Source organism: Hemitrygon akajei, chromosome 11 (assembly GCF_048418815.1).
Source record: "Hemitrygon akajei chromosome 11, sHemAka1.3, whole genome shotgun sequence".
Lineage (NCBI taxonomy): Eukaryota > Metazoa > Chordata > Chondrichthyes > Myliobatiformes > Dasyatidae > Hemitrygon > Hemitrygon akajei.
Window position 1 is genome coordinate 11,898,133 of NC_133134.1, and position 26,554 is coordinate 11,924,686.

Consider the following 26,554-nt stretch of genomic DNA (forward strand, 5'->3'; position numbering starts at 1 on the left):
ACGTAGCATGCCCACGACTCACCCTAACCGTACACTTTCGGAATGTGGGAGGAAACCAGAGCACCCGGAGGAAACCCACAGGCTCATGGGGAGAACCTACCAACTCCTTACAGACATCAGCAGGAATCGAGACTCAATTGGTAATTGCTGGCACTCGTGCCACCTTCTGAGCCAGTGGAATTTATGGAGATAAGAGGCTGAGTGTTCACTGGGTATCTAGTCTATAAATCAATCTCGGACTGTCTTCTTTATTAATGAGAAACAGTAACTGGGCTCTTCCTGTATCAGTTGCAATGTTACTTTGAGATGGAAAAGGGTTCTGAAAGCTGCATTTCTCACATTCTCCCTTTCTTTATTTCAGAACAAAGTGTTAAACGTGGATGGAGTGAAGGTTAAGCTACAGGTAGGTCAGTCTTCCAATCCGGTTCTAACTCACGGGGGAACAGATGCGTGAGGTTACACAATAAAATAAGTTTCTTTTATCCTTGTTCATGTATAGTTTCTCATGATTCTACTGTCTTTATTTACTTTTCCTGTAAGAGAATGAAACTCAAGAAGGTGTATGGTGACGTATATGTATTTTGATAAGGCATCACCCAGAACCATTAACTGAGACTGATGGATACAGCTCCTAAGTGTTATCCAGGCAGTTCCTGCCTCACATAAATGAGGGGGATCACATAAAAGCAAGGGGCAGACAATGGTGTAACAGTTAGTGTAATGCTTTTCCAGCACCAATGATCGCTGATCAGGGTTTAATTCTAACCACTGCCCGTAAGGGTTTTGCACATTCTTTCCGTGACCATAACATCCTCTCCTCGCTAACGATCAACACTGGCGCTCCTCGAGGATGCGTACTTACCCCATTGCTCTACTCTCTCTACACCCATGATTCCCCATTTACATGACAATGAACCCATGGGCACTACCTCAGTTCTTTTTTTCCTCTCTTTTTGCACTATTTATTTAACTTAATTTTCTTTATATATATATATATATAGATATATATATCATATCTATATATATATATATAGATATATATATCATATCTATATAAAATTTATTCATTCATTCATTTATTTATTGGAATTTACATTTTTTATTCTTATGTATTGCAACATGGTGGTAGTTGCCCATCGTGTCCAACGATGACAGGAAACCTGTGCGGGGGAGTTTTTAGAATGGAAAAGCCATTGCACTGGAGCAGTTCTGCTCTCCTTCAAAAGTCCGGGTCCAGTGGTACCCATCACAAATGTCACAAACTGGGGTCTCCCTTCTTTGCAGTGGATGACCATGCCGTCTTCTACGGCTCGTCGTGCTGACGCAAGGCAACGAATTTCACGACGAATGCTGTTGTTATTAAACCTGACACCAAACTACGTTGGTGTCAGAAGCATTGTGACACTTGCAGACTTGTTGCAGACAACGTATTTCAGAGTAAGCTTCCGTGAACCGTTTGTACATGCGACAAAGCTAATCTAAAAAATAATCTGAATTTTAAATGTCAGCCGATTTCTCTGTAAGTCAGAAACATCCATGCTCAATAGCTGCTTATCGCTGTACATACAGCTTGTGTGATTCTTTTATTCAGAATCAGAAACAGATTTAGTGACAGTGACGCATGTTTTGAAATATGTTCTGAACATTCTAACTGGCTGCGTCACTGTCTGCTATGGGGGTGTGGGAGGAGGCCACTGCACTGGATCAGAGTAAGCTGCAGAGAGTTGTAAACTCAGCTTAATCGTGGGCACAAGCCTCCATGGCATCCAGGACATCTTCAAGGAGCGATGCGTCAAAAAGACGGTATCCATCATTAAGGACCCCCATCACCCAGGACATGCACTGACCATCAGGAAGGAGGTACTGAAGCCTGAAGGCACACACTCGATGATTCAGGAACAGCTTCTTCCCTTCTGACATCTGATTTCTGAATGGACATTGAATCCATGAACACTACCTCACCACTTTTATTTTTGCACTTCTTATTTCATTTATGCATGGCATCCCTTAGCCTCGCGAGACCATGGGTCTGCACCTGGAAAGTCTTCTCCAGGGCACAGAGCTGGGCAAGGTTGTATGGAAGACAGGCTGTTGCCCATACAGCAAGTCTCCCCTCTCCACGATACCAGTGTTGTCCAAGGGAAGGGCAAGGGCCGATACAGCTCGGCACCAGTGATGTTACAGGAGTTGCCAGAACGAGGTTGTAGGCAATGTTGGACTGCCTTAGGGACTCCAGCTCCGGATTTGTCCTCAGGGTTTACTCCCGAAGCCTTTCCCATGAGTAGGTATGGCCACAAGGCAGCGGAGGTTTGAAATCAGAGTTTTCCCTCTCTTAGATGGACTGCCTTCCCAGGCTGACGAGCTCCATCTCCATCTAGCATTGCATTGTACTGCTGCCACAAAGACAACAAATCTCACGAAATATCCGGTGATATTAAACTTGATTCTGATTCTGAAGTTTGTTGTTTTGTGGCAGCGGTACAGTGCAATAGGATAAAAATTTACTCTGCAATAATAAAAAGACATAGAATATAAATAAATAGTGCAAAAAGAAAATAAAATAGCCAGTAGTGTTCATGAGTTCATGGACCATTCAGAAATCTGATAGCAGAGAGGAAGAAGCTGCTCCTCAAAGTTCAAAGTAAATTTACTATCGGAGTATATTTATGTCACCGTATACGACCTGAGATTCATTTTCTTGCAGGCATTCACAGTAGAGCACAGAAATAATAAACATCGAATCTGTGAAAAACTACATACAAAGGCTGCCGAGCCAACAATGTGCAAAAGATGACAAACTGTGCTAATACAAAAAATAATAACTATAATAAATAATACTGAGAATACGAGTCGCAAGAGTCCTTGAAAGTGAGTTCATAAGTTGTGTTATCAACTTAGTGTCGAGTTGAGTAAAATTATCCATGCTGGTTCAGCAGCCTGATTGTCAAAGGGTATGAACTGAAATACTGAGTGGGCGTCTTCAAGCTCTTGTACCTCCTTGATGGTAGTAATGAAAATAAGGCATATCCAAGATGGTGAAGGGTCCCTACAGATGAATGCTACCTCTCTGTAGCATTCAGTTTTTGAATAATCTCTATAACCTCATAATTAAACTAAAGGAATATATACTGTAGTCATTAATGAGCACTGAAACATTTTATTATTATAGCCATCTTGAAAAATGTATGGAAGAATTTCCTCAAATTCAGTTTTCTGTAACCTGGGGCACACCTGTTTCTTTGGAAAGTCTCTTGCAGCTTAAGGAAGTGAATATTTCTGTAGCGAGTCTCTAGTGACATAGAGAAGAAAGTGTTCTTTACTTTGACCTGAGGTGTGCTTAAGCAAAGTACAGTCAGATGCCTCCTATTTGTCATGTCCCTTAAATCAAAGGAGCTTGAAAATGAGATTAACATAATCACTTTATATGTGAATTCTCAATTACTTATATAGTTCGACTGTGAAGGCTAATCCTGACTAATTCTTATCCTTATTCGAAGGCTATAGTGTTTCTCATTTGAGGCTGTGCCAATTATTTTAAATGGGCATTACAAAATCACTTGGCAGTCTTTTTAAATCTGTCTCCTTGTTTTTCTTGCGGTCACTGTTCCTCAGTCAATAACACTGAAGTGTGTTACCTGACCAGTTCAAAGTTCAAAGTAAGATGTATTGTCAGAGTCCGTACATGTCACCACATGCAACCCAGTGGGTATACTTAGCAAATCTATAGAACAGTAACTGTAAACAGGATCAATGGACAACAAACTGTGCAAATGCAGATATATATATATAAAACAATAAATAATGAGCATGAAATAACAAGATAAAAGGTACTTAAAGTGAGACGATCGGCTGTGGGAACACCGGAAATAGAACGTGCCGTTATCTCCTTTTGTTCAAGGGCTGGTTGGTTGAGGGGTAGCAACTGTTACTGAACCTGGTGTTGTGAGTCCTGAGGCCATTGTACCTTCTACCTGATGGCAGCAGTGAGAAAAGAGCACGGCCTGATGGTGAGGATCTCTGATGATGGATACTGCTTTTCTACTGCAACGTTTCATATAGATGAGCTCAGTGATTGGGAGGGTAGTACTGGGCCAAATCCGTTGCCTTTTGTAGGATTTTCCGCACATTCCACCACACATCTATAGAAGTTTGCCAAGGGTTTTGATGACATGCTGAATCTCCGCAGGCTCCTGAGGAAGTAGAGGTGCTGTCGTGCTTTCTTTGCAATTATATTTATATGATGGGTCCAGGACAGGTCCTCTGAGATAGTGACACCCAGGAATTTAAATTTACCTTCTCTACTCTGAAGCCAGGTGGAAAGGAAGCAATCGGATTAAAGAGGAGAGTGGATCACCACAGGATAAAGGGAAGGTTGGGAGGCACCAAGGTGAGGCAATAGGCTGGCAAGAAGTGGAAAGAGGTCAGAGTGGAGAATAGAAGAAGAAGGGAGGGTGAGGGATTTCTTTTAATTTATTATGATCAATATTATCAATATAAATAGTGTTGATTTCACCATAGTAAGATGAAAATTAAGTCACAATATATTTCAAAAGCTGAGGCAAAGACTAGTGGGAGATCTGATAAAAGTTTAAAAAATTATGAGAGATGTATATAAGGTAAGAATCTTTCTCCCAAGGGAGAAATGTTGAATACCAGAGGGCATAGGTAAAAGGCAAAAAGGGCAAAGTTTAAAGAGAACGTGCGGAGTAAGTTTTTTTACACAGGGAATCATGGGTACCTGGACCGGATGCCTGGGAAGTGGTGGAAGCAGATACAAAAGTGGCATTTAAGACGGTTTTAGACAGGCAGACGAATGCAGGGATATCATTGTCCAAAATCCTCACCATCCAGGTCACGCTCTCTTCTCGCTGCTGCCATTGGAAAGGATGTACAGGAACCTTAGGCCCCACACCAGCAGATTCAGGAATAAGTATTATCCTTCAACCATCAGGCTCCTGAACCAGTGTGGACAACTTCACTCACCTCAACTCTGAACTGATTCCACAGCCTAAGAACTCACTTTCAAGGATTCTCAGCATTATTTATTTATTTACCTATCTATTTATTCGCACAGTTTTCTGTTTTTTGCCCCTTGTTTGTCTTTATTTCTCTATAGATTTTCATTGATTCTATTGTCTTTTGTTCTATTTTGAATGCTGGCAGGAGAACTGTGGGGTGAAGAGCCTGTTTCTGTGCTGTACTGTTCTAAAATGAATCTCGGGGTAGTATATGGTGACATATACATATTTGAATAATAAATTTACTTTGGACTTTGGATGTGGAGGCAGAAGGGATAGGCATCGAGCTTGGTGCCGGCATTATGGGTTGAAGAGCTGCACTGTACATTCCAAATAACAATCTGTGGATGCACCGTCTTCATTCCGAGGAGGACCTGCTGCCAAAGATGTGAAGGCATAATCTCACAGAAATTCTCCACTGGTGTCCTACGCCGACAGTGTGGCATTGATTTATCATTCACATTCTGTCTGCAGCTGTGCCATTCTGCTGCCTGATCATGTATCTGACGGCCCGCTCATACACGTTCTTATCTAGAGTAACACAATCTGATGTGTGGGAAATTGAATTTCCGTCAAGCTGACGAGAGGCACGCTGATGTCTCGACAGGAGGTGTAACGAGAATAACTCACAACTTTGTTTTCTCGTTCCAGATCTGGGACACTGCCGGCCAGGAGAGATTTCGCAGCGTAACTCATGCCTATTACCGAGACGCCCACGGTAAGTGATGTATAGAGCATACAGCACAGGGACAGGCCCTTTGGCCCATCTAGTCTGTGCCGAACTATTATTCTGCCTAGTCCCATCGACCTGCACCTGGACTATAGCGCCCTCCATGTCCGCCCCATCCATGTACCCATCCAGAATTTCCCCTAAACGTTAAAATCGAACCCGCATGCGCCACTTGTGTTGGCAGCTCGTTCCACACTCTGAGTGAAGAAGTTCCCCTTAAAAATCCCCTTAAGCTTCCTTATGTTCCTCTTAAAATTCACCTTAAAGTTCCTCATGTTCCCCTTAAAAATCACCTTAAAGTTGCTCATGTTTCCTTCAAAATTTTCACTTTTACCCTTGGGCATGCCCTTTTCTCACTATTACCATCAGGTAGGAGGTACAGAAGTCTGAATGCACACACTCAGCGATTCAGAAACTGCTTATTCCCCTCTGCCTTCTGAGCTCTAAATGGACATTGAACCCATAAACACTACCTTGTAGCGGCTGCTTGCTGAAACAATAGGTGAGGTTGTAGCGTCCAGAAGCTTGGCAGTTTCAAGGAAACTGCATGAACAGATGCGGCGTCGTTCATCTCCAGTCCAAAAACGTTTGGACCGTCGGGGTCACCAATTGTAGCGGTGTGCTACACGCAGCGCTAAAATAACGGAGTCGGTAAACTGCAGTCAAAGTTAAAGTTTATTCCAACTTCACAGCCTTGCTTTAAAGCCTCCCTCCCCCGCGCGGATGCCTCGAGAGGCACGTACTGACACCCCCTCAGGCTTTCTCCCTTTGTTGCGGACCTAGCCTTTGTGCCTGCACGTTGGCTAATTGTCAGCCGGTTCGAGTGTGCTAGTAATTGGGTCGCCACAACCTCACTTTTTTTAATAGATATTATTTCTGTTTTTTGCATGATTTTTAGTCTGTTCAATATACATATACTTTAATTGATTTACTTATGTATTTATTATTATTATTTTTTCTTCTTCTATTTTTATATATTACATTGAACTTTTGCTGCAAAGTTAGCAGATTTCACGACAGTGATAATGCCAGTGATAATAAACCTGATTCTAATTCTGATTGTGATAAGCCATGACCTTAATCCTATCTCAGTAGAAAGACGGCTTGTGTTTACCCTGTCTATAGCCCTCATAATTATGTATACCTCTATTAAATCTCCTCTCAATCTTCTACACTCCAGAGAAAAAAGTTCTAACCTATTCAACCTTTCCTAACAACTCGGGTCCTCAAGTGCTGGCAACATCTGCCTCCTGTGTGCTTGTTTCAAGAAGTAGCAAGTTCCATAGTCATTGAGTAAAGAGGTTCTCCTGATTTTTTGTTTAAATAGTTGTTCATGGCACAAGCTCTTGCTGGCAAGACTGTCTAATTTTCCACCCCTAACTGCCTCTGAGGAGGCAATGAAGAATCCATCATATTGTTGGATCTGGAGACATGTCCAAGCTAGACCAGGGAAAAAGTGGAAACAGTCCTTCCCCAAAAGTCACCAGTGAGGCAGCTCACAACTTTGATCACAATCCTGTGACCTCATACCACAGGACTTGGACAAATTAGAAGAAGGGGCAAAAAGGTGGCAGATCGAATACAGTGTTTGGAAATGCTTGATAATGCACTTTGGTAAAAAAAACAACAGTGCGGGCTATTATGTAAATGGGGAGAATGCTGAAAGATCAGAGGTACAGAGAGATTGGGGAGTCCTCGTGTAAGACTCCCAGAAGCTTAATTTATAGGTTGAGTCTGTGGTAAAGAAGGCAAATACAATGTTGGCATTTATTTCTAGAATATAAAAGCATGGAGATAATGCTGAGCCTTTATAAGCCACTTGTCAGGCCACACTTGGAGTATTGTCAATAATTTTGGGCCACATATCTCAGAAAGGATGTGTTGTCATTGGAGAGAGTCCAAAGGAGGTTTATGTGGATGATTCCAGGAATGAATGGGTTAATATATGAGGAGCGTTTGGCAGCTTTGGGCCTGTACTCATTGGAATTTAGAAGAATGCGGGGGGTTCTCACTGAAACCTACCAAACTTTGAAAGGACTAGGCAGGGTGGATGTGGAGAGGATGTTTCCTCTGGTGGGGGCATCCAGAACTAGAGGGAACAGCCTCAAAATTGAGAGGTGACCTTTTAGAACAGAAGTAAGGAGGAATTTTTTTAGCCAGAGAGTAGTGAATCTGTGAAATGCTCTGCCACAGACTGTGGTGAAGGCCAAGTCCGTGAGTATATTTAAGTTGATTGTTTCCTGATCGGTCAGGGCATCAAAGGATATGGCGAGAAGGCAGGTGTACGGGGTTGAGTGTGATCTGGAATCAGCCATGATGGAATGGGAGAGTAGACTCGATGGGCTGAATGGCCTAATTCTGCTCCAATGTGTCATGTTTGCGTTAGAATGTAGAAAATGACAACAAATGCTGTTATCAGCAACGGAACATGCTGTTATGCTGAACTAAATATTCTAAAATGACTTATTAAACTGATCCGTCTGCATGCACATTGTCTATATTCATCATTTGCTGCATATTCATGTGGCAATCTAAGAGCCTTGTAAATATCTTTATCTTATTTGCCTCTACCACCATCCCTGGCAGCACATTCCAGGCACCCACCACTCTCTGTGTAAAAAAAAAATAACTTGCGCATCTCCTTTCAACTTTCCTCCTCTCACTTTGAATGAGAGCCTTCTAGTATTAGGCATTTCAACCCTGAGAAAAAAGATACCAGCTGTCTACCCTTTCTATGCCTCTCATAATTTTATAAACTGGTCATGTCTCCCTCAGTCTCACTATTCCAGAGAAATCTACCCTAGTCTAATTTCATTGATCATAGTTTTTTTTTGATTTCTTGTTTCATGCTGTGGATTAGAACTTCTCTGAAGAGGAGATCCAGATTTTTGAGTTCTAATCCAGTGGCAAAAACACCATCCATAGATACTTCAAAGAAAATATGCACGGCATCAACCCACCTAAGGACATAGCTATGTAGCAATTTAAAGGAATTAGAATTGGTTTCTTATTGTTACATTTACCCTACTGTATACTATAAATTCCTTATTAGGAATTTTCCATTAATATCTGCTACTCAGTGTGAACTTCATAAACTTGACCTTGACTGAATGTTTCTGCCATGACCTAAACCTACTGTAACTTCAAGAACTCATTATGGTCACTCATCTCTCAGTGATCTGTTCTAGCTCCAGTGAAGCTTTGCCTTAATTTTTAAAGCCTCATCTTTGTTCTAAGACCCCCCCCAGGGGCTTCCTGCCCTTCATATTCCTGTCCTCATGAACAGTTTTGAGATTGGGAGGTTTGAGAGCGTCAAGTACTGAGGAATGAACATCACTAATAGCTTGACCTGCTTTGCTCATGTAGACGCCTTGGCCAAGAAAGCTCGCCACCATCTCTGTTTTTTCAGGAGGCTAAAGAACTTTGACATATCCCAGTCTGGGCCTCACAATCAACCTCGTTATCACCGTTAACATTTTGAGTTGTGTCGTATGATGTGGGTGATCATGATCTATGACCATAATTTTTCTTGGCAAATTCTTCTACAGAGGTGGTTTGCCATTCTGGGCAGTGTCTTTACAAGACAGGTGGCCCCAGCCATCATCAATACTCTTCAGAGGCTGTTTGCCTGGCGTCAGTCGTCACATAACCAGGACTGGTGATATGCACCAGCTACTTATATGACCATCCACCATGTGCTGCCATGGGTTCACGTGACTCTGATCGGGGGTGGGTGGGAGGGGGGGGTCTAAGCAGGTGCTACACCTTGGCCAAGGGTGACCTGCAGGCTAGTGAAGGGAAAGAGTGCCTTACACTCCTTTGGAAGAGATATATCTCCAACCCACCACCCAAACCTTCCTATAATCTTGCAATTTATTGTTTATTTGCACCTTATGTTAATGTCTGTCGCTGTTACACTTAATTCTGTATTTTGTGATTATTTTACTTTGTTCTACCTCAATGCACGGTGTAATGATTTGATCTGTGTGAAGTTTGCAAGACAAGCTTTTCCCTGTACCTTGGTACGTGTGACATTAGCAAACCAATTCCATTTCCAGTTACTTTGGCCAGCTGATGTCCTGATGTCCTGATGTGGCTCAATATTATTATTTTTTCTCTTTGAAGTATCTTGGAATGTGTTTTCTTTTACTCCATGAAGGTAAATTCCCAGATTTCTCAATTGTCATCCAGAACTTCCAAGGTAAGTTCATTGCAGGTCAAGGAAATTTAAAGTATGTTTGAAGGAAGTGAACAATACTGTGTCCAAAATCAATAAACCATAATAAAAATCAACAAGCTTTCATGTCAGACGTCAAAAGCAATTTATATCACAAGGATCTGCCTCATCTTTGTTGAAAACAGATGTTTTCGCTTGTTGTTTGATCCTTCACTGTAGATAAATGAAAAGAATAATTTTAATGTCCTTGATATTGACCCACAGAGGCATCAAAGTTCTTTGACATTGTTATTATTTCTCTTTTATCTCTCTATGGTCTACTTTATTCCTTGACTTGCTCTCAGTTTCCAGTGCAAAAGTGCCACTTTGTGCAAGGGGTGGTGATCTGAACGGTATCACAAGGGGGATGGAGCTTTTCACTGTACCTCTGCAACCCCGCTGGTTTCCTTGGCTACACACTCCGGTCCCGCCAAACCCGTCAGACTGAGACGGCTCTCCCACCCCAAATCCCGGCTTGTGTGGATGCTGCGTAATTTGCTACCCTGTTACAAATCAGTGCCAAGAAACAACAGACAGCACACTGCATACGATTAAAGGAATTACGTTTATGAATTCTAACTGCAGGGTTAGTAAAGAAAAGAAAGAAAAACTAAAATGGGCCCATTATAATTAAACAGTCAAATGTGTACCAGTTGGAGCTTAAGTCACTAATACTTAGTCGATCTTGCTGTCCAGCTCCATCGAAGCATGATCTCCCCACCGGGTCCTATCCTACGAATAGTTCTCAACAGTGTCTTCTCTCTTCATCTCACGCTGAACAAAAGACCCTGCTGATATTCCAAAGCATCCATTATCTCTAACCATAACCCAAACACTGCTTCTACAGAAAGACCATTACGTTAGCAGTGAAACCTCTCCCAGGCTGTTACACCTCACTTTACACTCAGTGGCCATTTTATTAGGTACACCTGCTCGTTAGTGCAAATATCCAATCAGCCAATCATGTGGCAGCAACTCAATGCATAAAAGCATGCAGACATGGTCAAGAGGTTCAGTTGTTGTTCAGACCAAACATCAGAATGAGGGAAGGAAAATTGTGATCCAAGTGACTTGACTGGAATGATTGTTGGTGCCTGACTGGATGATTTGAGTATCTCAGAAACCGCTGATTTCCTGGGATTTTCACACACACAACAGAGTTTTCAGAGAATGGTGTGAAAAACGAAAAAGCATCCAGTGAGCGGCAGTTCTGTGAGCGAAAATGCCTTGTTAATGAGAGGGGTCAGAGGAGAATGGCCAGACTGGTTCAAGCTGACAGGAAGGAGGCAGTAATCCAAATAAACACATGTAACAACAGTGTTGTGTAGAAAGCATCTCTGAATGCGCAGCATCTCGAACCTTGAAGTGGATGGGCTTCAGCAGCAGAAGACCACACCAGGTGCCACACCTGTACCTGATAAAGTGACTACTGAGTGTATGTGGCAGTATTAAACCAATCTCATCAAGGAAGGTAGAGAGTACAGATATAGTTGAGTTTGAAAGCAAATTGGAAAAGTATTAAAAGGGGAAAAAACAGTCAGCCATAGGGAAAGTAAGGAGAGCAGAAACCGTTAGACTGCCATTATATAAAGATAATATGGGGTTTTCGTGAGTTAAAGTTTTCTTTACCTCCTGTTGGAGGAACTCAACAGGTTAGGCAGTATCTATAGAGGGAAATGAAGAGTGGACATTTCGGGCCAAGACTCCTCATCAAAGAAGTATAATTAAAAATCCAATTCAGTCTTCAACCATAGAGTCTGCCAGACAAGTCTGTTCCATCATTCCATCATGACTGATCTATTATCCTTTTGAACCCCATGCCCTGCCTTCTCCCCTTAACCTTTGACGCCCTTACTTATCAAGAGCCTATCAATCTCTGCATAGCCAGTGACTCTGCCTCCATTGCCATCTGTGACAATGAATTCCACAGATTCACCTCCCTTTGGCTAAGGAAATTCTTCCTTTGCTCTGTTCTATTCTGAGATGGTGCCCTCTGGTCCTAGACTCCCCCTCTATAGGAAGCAGCCACTCCATGCTCACTCTATCTAGGCCTTTCAATATTCAATAAGTTTCAATGAGATCCCTTCCCCCTCATTCTTTTAAGCTCCGAGGACATGCCCAGAGAGTCATCTAATGCTTCCCGTATGTTAACCCTGTGTTGATTATTTTTGGATGAGAGAGTTACTAATTTGAAGGTTGGGGGGTCTGATACTTGCCATTCAGAGACAGCCTGTCCTGGGGTTGGAGGCCAGTCTGTATGTGTGGTTGTGTGGCTGGAAGGGTAGGAAACAGGCTTGTTTTGTTTTGTTGTTGCTGCTGCTTGTGTTGTTCTGCGGAATATAGTGGGCATGTTATGTTAGCACCAGAATGTGTGATGACGCTTGTGGACTGCCCCCAGTACATAGAACATAGAACGTTACAGCACAGGAACAGGCCCTTCAGCCCACAATGTTGTGCCAAACCAATTAATTTAGTAATCAAATGGCCAACTAAACTAATGCCTTCTGCCTACACAATGTCCATATCCTTGCATTTCCCTCACATTCATGTGCTTAGCTAAAAGTTGCTGCTAAATTTATATTTTCTCTGCAATTGTCAGTTTTTTTTCTATCTTGCTCTCATTTCCCAGCACTCTCCACATATTCGCTTCTGGAAATCAGGGATCGAAACTCCACAGCCCTCTGGGGTGGAGGCATCCAGAGATTCACCTCCCTTCTTTCCTGTGTGCCTGTCCTTTACTCTGCAACAACAGTCCCTACTCTCCTCAGTTCCAGACTTTGGACAGTAGTCTGGTGCAGCTGGTCCCTTTTGCACTCTTTATTATTTGAAACGTACAGTAATTTTTATATACTGAAACTGTGGTGCTGCTCCAAAACAACAAATTTTGTGACATACGTGAGTCACTCCAAACCTGGTTCTGATATTTCACAGAATTCAACAGAACATTGCCTATATCGATAAAACAAGAATATACGTAGAACATCGAATAAGCACTCAATCCCGACCACAGGTGCTGTCAGTGTGGAGTTTTCACGTTCACCCTGTGCCAGCTTGGGTTTCCTCTGGGTGCTCCAGTTTCCTCCTACAGCCTCAGGACTCACACCACCAGTCTCAGGAACAGTTATTACCCCTCAACCATCAGGCTTTTGAACCATAGGGGATAACTTCACTCAACTTCACTTGCCCCATCATTGAAATGTTCCCACAGCTTATGGACTCACTTTCAATACTCTTCATCGCACGTTCTCAATATTCATTATTTATTTATTTATTATTATTTCTTATTTTGTATTTGCACAGTTTGTTGTCCTTTGCATTCTGGTTGAACCCTCAAGTTGGGCGGACTTTTACTGACTCTGTTATGGTTATTATTCTATAGATTTATTGAGTATACCCTCCAGAAATTGAATCTCAGGGCTGTATATGGTGACATATCTGTACTTTGATAATAAATTTACTCTGAACTTTGAAGTTCGGTCACTGAACTTGCTCCTACTGTGAGGCCCATTCCTTGTTTGGTTTATTTAGAGAGACAGGACGGTAAATGGTCCCAATGAGCCCAGTTATACCTGTGCGACCAACTAACCTACTAACCTCTTATTGTTGTTCAGTCATTAATTCGAGCCGACTCTTGTGACCTCATGGAGGCCTGCACACCAAGCCTTCTTGTTGGAAACTGGAGCACCCGAAGGAAACCCACACAGTCACGTGGAGAACGTGAAAACTTCTTTAGATTAGATTGGCTTTATTTATCACATGTACATCGAAACATGCGGTGAAATGCATCATTTGCATTAACTCAAATCAGCGAGGCTTGTGCTGGGCGCAGCCTGCAAGTGTTGCCACGCTTCCGGCACAAGCAACTTACTAACTCGCGTGCCTTTGCAAGGTGGGATCAAACCGGAGCACCAGAGGAAACCTGGCCATTCATGGGGAGAATGTGCCAAGTCCTTACAGTCAGTGGCAGAACTGAACCGGGGTTGCTGGTGCTGTAATAGTGATATGCAGTTACAGTACTGTGCAGCATGAATCCATTACTCCTCATACAAGGAAAGCAGCCTCGCTGAATTCACCTTATCGAACCTTTCAGGATCCCCAGGACTACTGAGAAGAGAGGCAGGAAATAGAACATAAGGCTGGGAAAATTTTTACCCAGCCCAACAGATGGGAGGCGAATGGGATTGCGTGGGCTGTTGTTGACTTTATGCCCTGCCCAGTTGTACACTCCCTTAAATATTGTGAAGAGGATAATATTGTTCTTGGAGGAAATCCAGCATAAATTGCTTTTATTACTACCTCCTGAACACTGAGGACTAAGTTATGGGGAGAGACGCTGGCAACAAAGGTTGTAGAAGTTTCAAATGAGATTTGTTTGAAGAGTTTAATTTACGGGAGAAAACTGAGTAGATGGAGAAAGAAGGAGCATCTGTTTCTGCTGGGTTGGGAGTGTATCTCAGTGGCCACCTTATTAGTTACTGCCCGTACCTAGTAAAGTGGCCACTGAGTGTATGTTTGTGGTCTTCTGTTCCTGAAGCCCATCCATTTCAAGGTTCGACATGTTGTGCGTTCAGAGATGCTCTTTTGCACATCATGCATGGTTATTTGGGTTACTGTCACTTTCCTGTCAGCTTGAACCAGTCTGGCCATTCACCCCTGATCTTGCTCACCAACTAAGCATCCTCGCCCACAGAAGTTCCTCCCACTGGATGTTTTTGTTTGTTTATTGCATCATTCTCCGTAAACTGTAGAGACCGGTGCATGTGTAAATCCCAGATGATTAAGAGTTTCTGGGATACTCAAAGCCCCCAAATTCTGGTTTGGAGGGGTCACTACACAAAATCAGAAAAAGCTGCAGAAATTTGCAAACTCAGCCAACTCCATCCTGAGTGCTAGCCCACCCCCCCCCCCACTTCCCCACCCCCCAACAACAAGGACACCTTCAAAAGGCGATGCCTCAAAAAGACAGCATCCAAAATTAAGGACCACCACAGGCAAGGACATGCTATGTTTTCATTGCTACCATCAGGAAGGAGCCTGAAGAGATACACGCAATGTTTCAGGAACAGTTTCAGAAACACTACCTCAGTATTTTTTCTCTTTTTTTGCTACTTATTTAATTTCGCTATTTATTTAATTTAGTTTTATATATTCAGTAATAGTTCAAAAGGGTAAGACAAAGGAACACGTACCAATCCTCATCGAGGGACCAGAAGTGAAGAGAGTGAGCAGCTTCAGAAGTTCCTGGGTGTCAAGATCTCTGAGGATCTAACCTGGTCCCAATAAATCGATGTAGTTATAAAGAAGGCAAGACAGCGGCTGCACTTTATTAGGAGTTTGAAGAGATTTGGCATGTCATCATATACGCTCAAAGACTTCTATAGTTGTACCACGGACAGCATTCTGACAGGCTGCATCACTGTCTGGTATGGAGGGGCTATACTGCACAGGTCTGAAAGAAGCTGCAGAAGGTTGTAAATCTAGTCAGCTCCATCTTGGGCACCAGCCTACAAAGTAACCAGGACATCTTCAGGAAGTGGTGTCTCAGAAAGGCAGTGTCCATTATTAAAGATCTCCAGCACCCAGAGCATGCACGTTTCTCACTGTTACCATCAGGTAGGAGGTACAGAAGCCTGAAGGCACACATTCAGTGATTCAGGAACAGCTTCTTCCCCTTTGCCATCCAATTCCTAAATGGACTTTGAAGCTTGGGACACTACCTCACTTTTTTTAATGTACAGTATTTCTGTTTTCGCACATTTTTTCATAATCTATTCAATATACATAATTGATTTATTTGTTTATTATGTTTTTTTTTATTTTTTTCTTTCCCTCTGCTAGATTATGTATTGCATTGAACTTCTGCTTCTAAGTTAACAAATTTCACGTCACATGCCAGTGATAAAACTGATTCTGATTCTGATATATGTATTTCTTAATGTAATTTATAGTTTTTATTTTTATGCATTGCAATGTACTGCTGCCGCAAAACAACAAATTTGACTTCATTTGCCACTGATATTAAACCTAATGCTGATTTACTTCACTGGAGTATTCTCTTATTAATCCTTCTGTTGCTTCCTTTATGATCTGATTTCTTGTCCTGGTTGCCTCATCCTCAACATCATCTGACGAATCCTCTGTTTTTGTATTTCCATTGGCTCCTTTCTTTTTGGCCTTCCGTTCATCCAGCTGGGCTTTGGTCTTTGCATCTATTTTACAAGCAGCTTTTTGTCTCCCACTTGAAGTTCATGCAATAATCTTAATGTATGTAGAGTAGATTCTGGTTCTTTATACCCAGAAAAGCCGAATGTTTGCAACTTTCCTGAGGCTCCTTGAACTCTCCTCCAGCTTAAAACCAAGCTGCATTTTGCAAGCAACTGCTTGACTAACATATCAGAAAGTTCTCAGATGTGTTGTGCTTCCTCAGAGGAGCATGGTCCTTCTTTGGTCCAATATGCTTTCCAGCCAAAGGCAAGGAGGTCATCACCAATACATGTTTGTCCTCTGTTGGGCAATGGTTCACAGTGTTCAGCATGGAAACAGTTGTGGCATCATCCAGTACCTTTCTTAATTCACTTTCAGTTGGCTTCATTGCAGGGATCATGGCATGCAAATGGTGGATGGATATCCAAACAAGTTGTAGTTGTTTCAGCTAATAACACCCCCACAATGCTGGTCCTCTTGTTTTTGCCACCTACAAACTCAATGTGGCTTGTTGGTTATTGTATTTCACTGTTGCATTAACAGGGAACTTTCAGGAAGGAAGCTGTCACCTCCAAATTATCTGTGGCGTGAATGTATGCTAGGAGACTTGTTCTAAGATAGAAACCTCTACAATCAATCATTGAATGCCTATGACAAATCTTTTCCTCTTTGTCTGCAGTTTAATCCTTAGCTTAAGTATTATTGATTATTTGCCCTGTCTAGTGATAGATTTTCTCCTTGAGGCTTTGAATAAAATCGTTAAGTGCAATCATTCACAGTGTATGCTGTGCTTCAATGATGGCAGCTAAACAGACAGATGATTGTGAAGTTCACCTTCCTGCGTCGTTCAGTACGGTGACCCCTCACATACTGCACAGCAGAGAATTCGGCTTCTGACTTTGTTCCATCGTCCAGGTTGAGTCGGTGGTGAAGAAGGCGAATGCAATGTTGGCATTCATTTCTAGAGGAATAGAGTATAGGAGCAAGGATGTGATGTTGAGTCTCTATAAGGCACTGGTAAGACCTCACTTGGAGTACTGTGTGCAGTTTTGGTCTCCTTATTTAAAAGAAAGGATGTGCTGACGTTGGAGAAGGTTCAGAGAAGATTCACTAGAATGATTCTGGGAATGAGAGGGTTAAGATATGAGGAACGTTTGATTGCTCTTGGACTGTACTCCTTGGAGTTTAGAAGAATGAGGGGGGACCACATAGAAACATTTTGAACGTTGAAAGGCATGGACAGAGTGGATGTGGCAAAGTTGTTTCCATTGGTGGGGGAGTCTAGTACGAGAGGGCATGACTTGAGGATTGAAGGGCGCCCATTCAGAACAGAGATGTGAAGAAATTTTTTAGCCAGAGGGTGGTGATTCTGTGGTATTTATTGGCACAGGTGGCAGTGGAGGCCAAGTCATTGGGTGTATTTAAAGCAGAGATTGATAGGTATCTGAGTAGCCAGGGCATCAAAGGTTATGGTGAGAAGGCGGGGGAGTGGGTCTAAATGGGAGAATGGATCAGCTCATGATAAAATAGCGGAGCAGACTTGATGGGCCGAATGGCTGACTTCTGCTCCTTTGTCTTATGGTCCAAGAGGAAAAGGCCGCTTGGTGGGTTCCTTGAAAGGGATGCTTTGTAAAACTTCTACAAATGCACAAGTTGAGGGTATCGTATCTGGTTGCATCATGGTTCCAATACCCAGGAATGGAAAAGCCCACAAGTAGTGGTAAATAGAGCCCAGTGCATCAAAGGAAAAGCCCTGGCCACCACTGAACACATCTGCAAGGAGCGCTGCCACAAGTAAACAGCATCCATCATCAAGGACCCCCACCACCCAGGCCACGATCTCTTTCCCCTGCTACCATTGTCATTGTCAGTCTATAGGTCAGTTGTGGAGAGCGCCCTCTTCTTTGTGGTGGCGTGTTGGGGAGGCAGCATTAAGAAGAGGGACACCTCACGTCTTAATAAGCTGGTAAGGAAGGCGGGCTCTGTCGTGGGCAAAGTACTGGAGAGTTTAACATCGGTAGCTGAGCGAAGGGCGCTGAGTAGGCTACGGTCAATTATGGAAAACCCTGAACATCCTCTACATAGCACCATCCAGAGACAGAGAAGCAGTTTCAGCGACAGGTTGCTATCGATGCAATGCTCCTCAGACAGGATGGAGCTGACTAATTTTACAACTTTCTGTAGATTCATTCGATCCTGTGCAGTAGAACCCACCCCCCACCAGACAGTGATACATCCCGTCAGAGTGCTCTCCATGGTACGTCTAGTTTTTGAGCATTTTAGGGGACAAAGCAAATCTCTTCAAACTCCTATTGAAGTATAGCCGCTGTCTTGCCTTCTTTATAACTGCATCGATATGCTGGGACCAGGTTAGATCCTCAAAGATACTGTCACCCAAAACCTGAAATTGCTCACTCTTTCCTCTTCTGCTCGCTCTGAGGCTTGTTTCGTGTCTGCTCGTCCTACCCTTTCTAAAGTCCAAAATCAGCTCGTTGGTCTTAATGACATTGAGGTGCAAGGTTGTTGCTCCAACACCTGTTGCATTGTTTGCCTATTTGAAACCACCTGCGCGGAAAATTTTGCTCCCCTCCCCTTATTGACATAAGGCAGCACCAGCCAACTGTAATTGGATTACTCAGTGGCAGAAAATGCTTTCATAATCTTTGCAAGGCTGGAGAGGGGGGAAAAGAAAGACTTGTTGTGACATTCATTTCATTTGGCGCTGGAAGCTAACCAGGAATGCTAATGAGGTTTTTAATTGAGTTCAACACCTACATCAGCCCTGCAACTTACAACTGACACACTTACACATGTAGCAGATGCACAGGGTATTAATTAAGAGGAGGATGATTTCAGAAAGGATAATACTGCGTTGATTTTGTTCAAAGTGGATTGAAGAGGGGAATTATTTTATTCTGAAGCTGAGCAGTGCCCAGCCCTACAGCTGATGATATCTTTACCTCAGAGATGTTTGGCCTTGGTGCGGGACTATAATTTGCCAGCATCGTCTGGCAGAATGACAGGTTTCAACTGTACGTGGGAAGTCATTAACTCCTGGCTGGTGCAGAGAACATCTGGCACTTCAGGGCAAATGGACACTGCAGTTGGCAGCTCAGTGTCTTTCTGTCAGCCTGTTGATTGCAAACTGAACAGAGAGAGACACACATAAATGTCTTTTCATTCACAACATTGGAGGAACTCAGTGGCATCTGTTGAGCCAAAGGGATAAAACCTAGAACAGATGGGCCAAAGAGCCTAATTCTGCTCCTATGTCGTATGGTTTTATAGTATGGCACAGGAACAGGCCCTTCAGCCCACAATGTCTGTACCAAACATTAAGCAAATTAACCTGATTCTCTATTAATCTGGATTTCTAGCATGTATAGAATCTCTTCTGTTTATGTCTAGACTGTCGTGCTTGAAGGACTCTAGATCATGGTCTCTTTGGCGGCTTTTGCTATTGCTTGCATGGTGGGTGGGGGGGGTATTGGTGCTTCTGCTGGTGCATTTGGGAGGTGTTGAGTGGGAGGGTTGATGCTTCTGCTTCTGGTTGTGCAATGGGAGGGGGAGGTGGGCTTTGGGGGGGTTCTGATATTCTATCATTCAATCTTTAGGATTTCTTGTTTTGTGGATGTCTGTGAAGAGTAAGAATTTCAGGTTGTGTGCTGTATACATTTTCTGATATTAAATTGAACCATTGGAGCCATTTGTAAAAAGTGTCAAGGCCCCTCTTGATTTTATAAGATCACCTCTCATTGTCCAAAGTCCTAGCCAGCCCAACATTCCCCTATAGCCCAGTTCCTCAAGTCTTGGCAACATCATCATAAATCTTTTCTGCACTCTTTCCAGCTTAGAAGCATCTTTCCTATAACAGGGTAACCAAAACTGTGCATGGTATTCTGAATTCAGCCTCACCAATGTCTTGTTCAGCACAACGCTGACACAAAACTCCCATAGTAGACTCTGTCCAAAGACCATTACCATCCAACATTTCCATGTCTATTATTAATTTATACACTTCTATAAGATTACCTCTCATTCTCCTATGTTCCAAGGAATGCAGACCTAGCCTGGCCAAACTTCTCCTATGACTCAGTTGCTGGTAACGTCCTTGTAAACCTATTCTGCACTCTTTCCAGTTTAACCATTTCTTTCCTGTAACAGGAGGTCCCCAAACTACACACAGTATCCCAAGTGCGGCTTCATTTATAGGTTACAGGGAAAAGACAGGAAAATGGGGTTGAGAGGGATAGGAAATCAGCTCTGATTGAATGGAGGTGTACACTTGATGGGCTGAATATCCTAATTTTGCTCCTGTATCTTATGGTCTTAAAAACTCAAAGTTCAAAGGTTCATTTATTATCAAAATATACAACTTGAAATTCTTCTTTGGCTAGCCATGAAACCAATAAAGAAAAGAAAGGCAGATCGATCATCAACATCCCCCCAAATCCCCCGTCCCCTTGTAAAAAAAAAGAATAAAAATGGAAAAGGCACATGAGCCCCCAAATTCTTTCTCTTGCTTACAAAAGAACCGAACAAAACGGAACAGGCACATTGACCCCCAATTCCTTCTCCACATAAAAAAATGAACAAAACGAAGCAGGCATATCAACCCCAAATCCTTCCTCTCACACAAAAAAAACCCAATCAAGATGGAACAGGGACATCAATCCCCAAATCCATCTCCCCACAAAAAAGAAAGAACAAACAGAACATCAGCCTCCAAAAAAACAAGAAAGATCGGGTGAAAAACACAGAATATAAAAAATTATAAGACAGAAAAAAAAGTCTATAGTCCAAGTCCACATCCAGAACGCAGAAAACCTGGGCAACATTCTCTGGGCCCCAGTGGCAGGCCTTTCCCTCTCTGTAGCAGAGCCATCAAAAGACAGGCAGCCAGCGCTTATCCTCCGATGCTTCAATCTCCCTCATTGCTTTGTTCGGCTAAATGGAGTTGAACAATGGATTTTGCGCCACGTCCTGTAGCCTTCTCACCATGAAGTTTGTGCGCTCTTCCTCTACCTCCTGGATTCCTCTCGGAGACTGTGGAGTGTTGAAGCACCCAAACAATCTCCAAGCTTCTGCATTCGCCTCGATGCCTCCCAGAATCCTTTCAGAGACCGCAGAGTGCTGCAACAGCCAAACAATCTCCAAACAGCAAATTACAGGTATAAACCCCAAATCTGTATAAATTACAGGTATACAGGTATGCACTTTGACTCTCCAAAGTGCATCAGCACATTGGGAAGAGATTACCACTCCCAAAGACTTCTTGGAATGCAACATCCCCACTAATCCCTTGCAATCTCAGGCCTGTGGTCACTCGGAGTGGAGAAAGAACGTCCATTCGGGATGTTATTGAGAACCTGAGTGCATGCTTTGGGAGCCCGCAGACACACCGTATAACTGGCCAAAGAAGCAGAGCAGCTCACAGTGCACCTACCTTGTCAGATAACTTCTGTCCCATCCGTGGCAGACTCTACGGTTTCCAACTTGGCCTCAAAAGTCAGAATCAGAACCTCTGAATCTGATTTATTATCATTGACGTATGTCATGAAATTTGTTTAGAGCTGTGAGGTAATGTTGCAGCTATATAAGACCTTAGTTAGACCCCACTTGGAGCACTGTGTTCAGTTCCGGTCACCTCACTACAGGAAGAATGTGGAAGCCATAGAAAGGGTGGAGAGGAGATTTACAAGGATGTTGCCTGGATTGGGGAGCATGCCTTATGAGAATAGTTTGAGTGAACTCGGATTTTTCTCCTTGGAGCGATGGAGGATGAGAGGTGACCTGATAGAGGTGAATAAGCCAAACGTTATGTGGATTTTCTGGTGTAGTCTATTTTGTCATGTGCTTTGTTGATATCATTCTGGAGGAACATTGTCTCATTTTTTAATTGCATTGCATTTGTGGTTTTTAAATGACAATAAACTGAATCTGAATCTGAATAAGATGATGAGAGACATTGATCGTGTGGATAACCAGAGGCTTCTTCCCAGGGCTGAAATGGCTAACACGAGGGGGCATAGTTTTAAGGTGCTTGGAAACAGTTACAAGGGGATGTCAGAGGTAAGTTTTTCACACAGAGGGTGGTGGGTACATGGAATGCACTGCCAGTGATGAAGGTGGAGACGGATACAATAAGATTTTTTAAGAGGCTCTTAGGAACATGGAGCTTAGAAAAATAGAGGGCTATGCGCTAGGGAAATTCTAGGCAGCTTCTAGAGTAGTTTACATGGTCGGCACAACATTGTGGGCTGAAGGGCCTGTAATGTACTGTAGATTTTCTGTGTTCTATGAAATTTATTGTTTTGCGGCAGAAGAACAATGCAAGACATGAAAATCATTCTAAGTTACAATAAAATATAAATAGTGTAAAATACCTCCAGTAGGACCATAACCTTCTCATACTTCGGATGCTTCTTGTGCCTCAATGACCCCGAGAGCTATCTATGTCGGCTGGAGTCAGAGCTTTATGCTTGGGCTCTTGGCAGGGTCAAAGGGTAGAGGGCAGACTAAGAGTTGCCCACCAGTTCTCCAGGTTTAGGGGTTCAGCTCAGGACTAACAACCCTGACTGGTAAATCAAAATTGTTACGGTAACACAATGAAGGTCCCTTCTACATCATGCCACCCAGGACCTACGTGACTGACAGTGATGAAAACTGCAATGAAGCTACTAATACGATGAAAGAACAGTGCCAGAGATGGAGGACCCTCATTGCTGCCCTCAGTGCAAGTGGTGTAACGGGCAGTAATGAATATGCAAAAAAAGGAATATTGATATAGTGTTCATGAGTTTATGAACCGTTTAGAGATCTGATGGTAGAGGGGAATCATTGAGTGTGGGTACCTCCAATCAGTGTATCCTGTACTCCTCCCTGATGATGGTAATGTGAAGAGAGAATACGATCATAAGACATAGGAGCAGAATTAGGCCATTCAGCCCATCGAGTCTGCTCTGCCATTCCATCATGGCTAATCCCAGATCCCACTCCACCACGTACACCTGCCTTCTTGCCATATCTTTTGATGCTCTGACCAATCAGGAAACGATCAGCTTCCATCTTAAATATACTCACGGAGTTGGCCTCCACCACAGTTTGTGACAGAGCATTCCACAGATTCATTACTCTCTGGCTAAAAAAAATCCTCCTTACCTCTCTTCTGAAAGGTTGCCTCTCAATTTTGAGGCTGTGCCCTCTAGTTCTGGATATCTTCACCATAGGAAACATCCTCTCCACATCCACCCTATATAGTCCTTTCAACATTCAGTAGGTTTCAAAGAAATCTACCCCCCTCCCATGTTCTTTTAAATTCCAGTGAGTATTGGCCCAAAGCTGCCAAACGCTCCTCATATGTTAACCCCTTTATTCCCAGAATCATCCTCATGAACCTTCCCTGGACTCTCCCCAGCGACAGCACATCCTTTCTGAGATATGGGGCCCAAAACTGTTGACAGTGTTATGGATGGTGAGGATTCTTCCTCATGGATGCTGCCTTCTTGAGGTACTACCTCTTGAAGATGTCCTCACTGGTGGGGAGGGTTGTGTTCTTGATGAAACTAACTAGGTCTACAATGTCAGAACCAACAGATCTGGAACAGAAGTGTGCTGTCCTCGATCCTGATGGGAATGTCCCAGAAAGGAAACTGGACAAGAGAAGGACAAGGAAGATAAGTGGGTCAGATCTGTAACCCGTGCTGAAGTTAGTGACTAAGATAAAGGAACTGCGTATATTTTAGTCACATTTACTGATGATGCAAAGATAGAGGGCAAAGAAAATGGTTCTTTTGCCTCTGCTGAAATACTGAAGGTCACTGAGTAAGAGAAGAACTGTCCTTACAAGGACATCCCTGTTTTCTACAGCATCTGACATTACAGTCTTCTGAGAAATCAGAAGAGTTGTGAACTGATTAAACAGAATGTGCTCTCTGTCTCCGAGCTAAAACGACCAGGAAAGTGGTTTACAACCTGGCTCCCCACAGGGATCAACTGCGCTATTTGTCTTACACAAGCCCAAGTTAATCATTCTTTGGATGCGATTATCACACACAGCAGGAGCGAGGCACTTCACGTTGAATAAAAATGAAGTGGCTCGCTTAAACTGCAGATGGCATTGAAGCAGGTAATGAAGCGGCTCTGCAACTGGGTTCCTTAGATCCCACACCACCAAGTTCAGGGACAGTTATTACTCCACTACTGTTAAGAAGGAGGTCTCATGCGACCAGGTTCAGGAACAGTTATTATCCCACTGCCTTCGAGAAGCAGGTGCAGGAACCTTAGGTTTTACACAACCAGGTTCAGGAACAGTTACCCTACTATCATTGAGCAGGAGGTACGAGAGTCTTAGACCCACACCACCAGATTCAGAAAGTTACCCTATTATCATCAGGCAGGAGGTAGAGCAAGATTACGTCCTCATTACCAGCCTCACACCCTACAGACATCGGGCTCCTGAACCGATGTGGATAACTTTAGTCAGCTCCGCTCTGAACTAATTCCATAACCTACAGACTCAGTTTAAAGGACTCTACAACTCAGCACTTCTTTTTCATTTACACAATTTGTCGTCTTTTACAGTTGTTTGTCGGTCTTTATGTATAGTTTTTCAAAAATTCGATTCTTTTCCTTTATTTTACACAATGTAAGAACATAATCAGAATCAGAATCAGGTTTATGATCACCGGCATGTGACGTGAAATTTGTTAACTTAGCAGCAACAGTTCAATGCAATACATAATCCAGCAGAGAAAAATAAATAAAAATAAAAATAATGATGATAATAATAAATAAACAAATAAATCAGTTATGTATATTGAATAGGTTTTTTAAAACATGCAAAAACAGAAATATTGGATATTAAAAAGAAGTGAGGTAGTGTTCACGGGTTCAATGTTCATTTAGGAATTGGATGGCAGAGGGGAAGAAGCTGTTCGTGAATCACTGAGTGTGTGCCTTCAGGCTTCTGTACCTCCTGCCTGATGGTAACAGTGAGAAAAGGGCATGCCCTGGGTGCAGGAGGTCATTATTAATGAACGCTGCCCTTCTGAGACACCACTCCCTAAAGATATCCTGGGTACATTGTAGGCTAGTACCCAGGATGGGGCTGACTAGATTTGTAACCTTCTGCAGCTTCTTTTGGTCCTGTGCAGTAGCCCCTCATACCAGACAGTGATGCACCCTGTCAGAATGCTCTCCATGGTACATCTATATTTTATTTGATAGTGTATTTGATGACATGCCAAATCTCTTCAAACACCTAATAAAGTATAGCCACTGTCTTACCTTCTTTATAATTACATCAGTATGTTGGAACCGGGTTAGATCCTCAGAGATCTTGACACCCAGGAACTTGAAGCTGCTCACTCTCTCCAATTCTGATCCCTCTATGAGGATTGGTATGTGTTCCTTTGTCTTACCCTTCCTGAAGTCCACTTCCCCTTTTCCCAACCATGATTCTCCTCTTCTTGCCCCCTTCCCACTCTTGGTCCACAAGGGAGACCCATATCAGAATCAGGTTTTTCATCATTCACCTATGTCATAAGATTTTGTTTTGTTTTTGCAGCAGCAGTACAGTGCAGTCCATAAAATTACTACAGCACTGTGCAAAAGTCTTGGCACCCTAGCTAGATATGTGTCCAAGACTTTTGCATGTTATTGTATATCCAGATCACCATGAATGAGTAGTCAGTTTCCAAATGAGGAGAACCAGTCAAGTGTAGATTTACAGATTGACAGAACTGTTCCACCCTGTCTAGGAGAGCTGAAATAGAGATTAATATTGTCACCCGTACTGAGGTACAGTGAAAATCTTTTGTTTTGCATGCCATCCAGATAGATCGAGGTAGTTGTGGTGAACTACATATACCAGTCTGGACACGCCCCCCCTCCCCCCCCCCCCGACTGCTCCTGTGGTTCCTCCCACAGACCCCGGTATAAAGGCGATTGGAGACACAGCCCTGGCCTCAGTCTCCAGGATGCAGTGTGGTGGTCAATTGCTGCTTGCCTCACGTCTCCGAGAGTTATTGATGGTGCATCAGCAGTGAAAAGAAGAAAAGGATGCAGAATATAGAACAGTAAAGGCCCTTCAGCCCACAATGTTAAGCCATTAGGGACATTTAAGAGACTCTTAGAAAGGCACATGGATGAAAGAAAAAATGGAGGGCTGTGTGGGATTGAAGTGTTAGATTGATCTTAGAGTAGGCGCAAAGTTCAAAGTACATTAATCAGCAATTTACCTATACATTATACAACCCTTGAGATACATCTTCTTGCAGGTAGCCACAAAAGAAATCCAATAGAACTCATTTAAAAAAAAAGATTGTCAAGCACCCAATGTGTAGAGAAAAACACATTGTGAAAACAAATAGCTTCAGAACTGAA

General features: G+C 42.9%; 1 protein-coding gene across 2 annotated transcripts in view; it reads left to right on the forward strand.

The window, feature by feature from the left end:
* Positions 1–26,554, forward strand: part of LOC140735318 (ras-related protein Rab-26) — a 464,020-nt gene that overhangs the window by 267,666 nt on the left and 169,800 nt on the right. For both annotated transcript variants that reach the window (XM_073060213.1, XM_073060212.1), the window contains exons 3-4: positions 362–403; positions 5,670–5,736. In XM_073060213.1, coding sequence (XP_072916314.1) covers positions 362–403; positions 5,670–5,736 — 109 coding nt within the window. The remainder of the gene's footprint in view (positions 1–361; positions 404–5,669; positions 5,737–26,554) is intronic.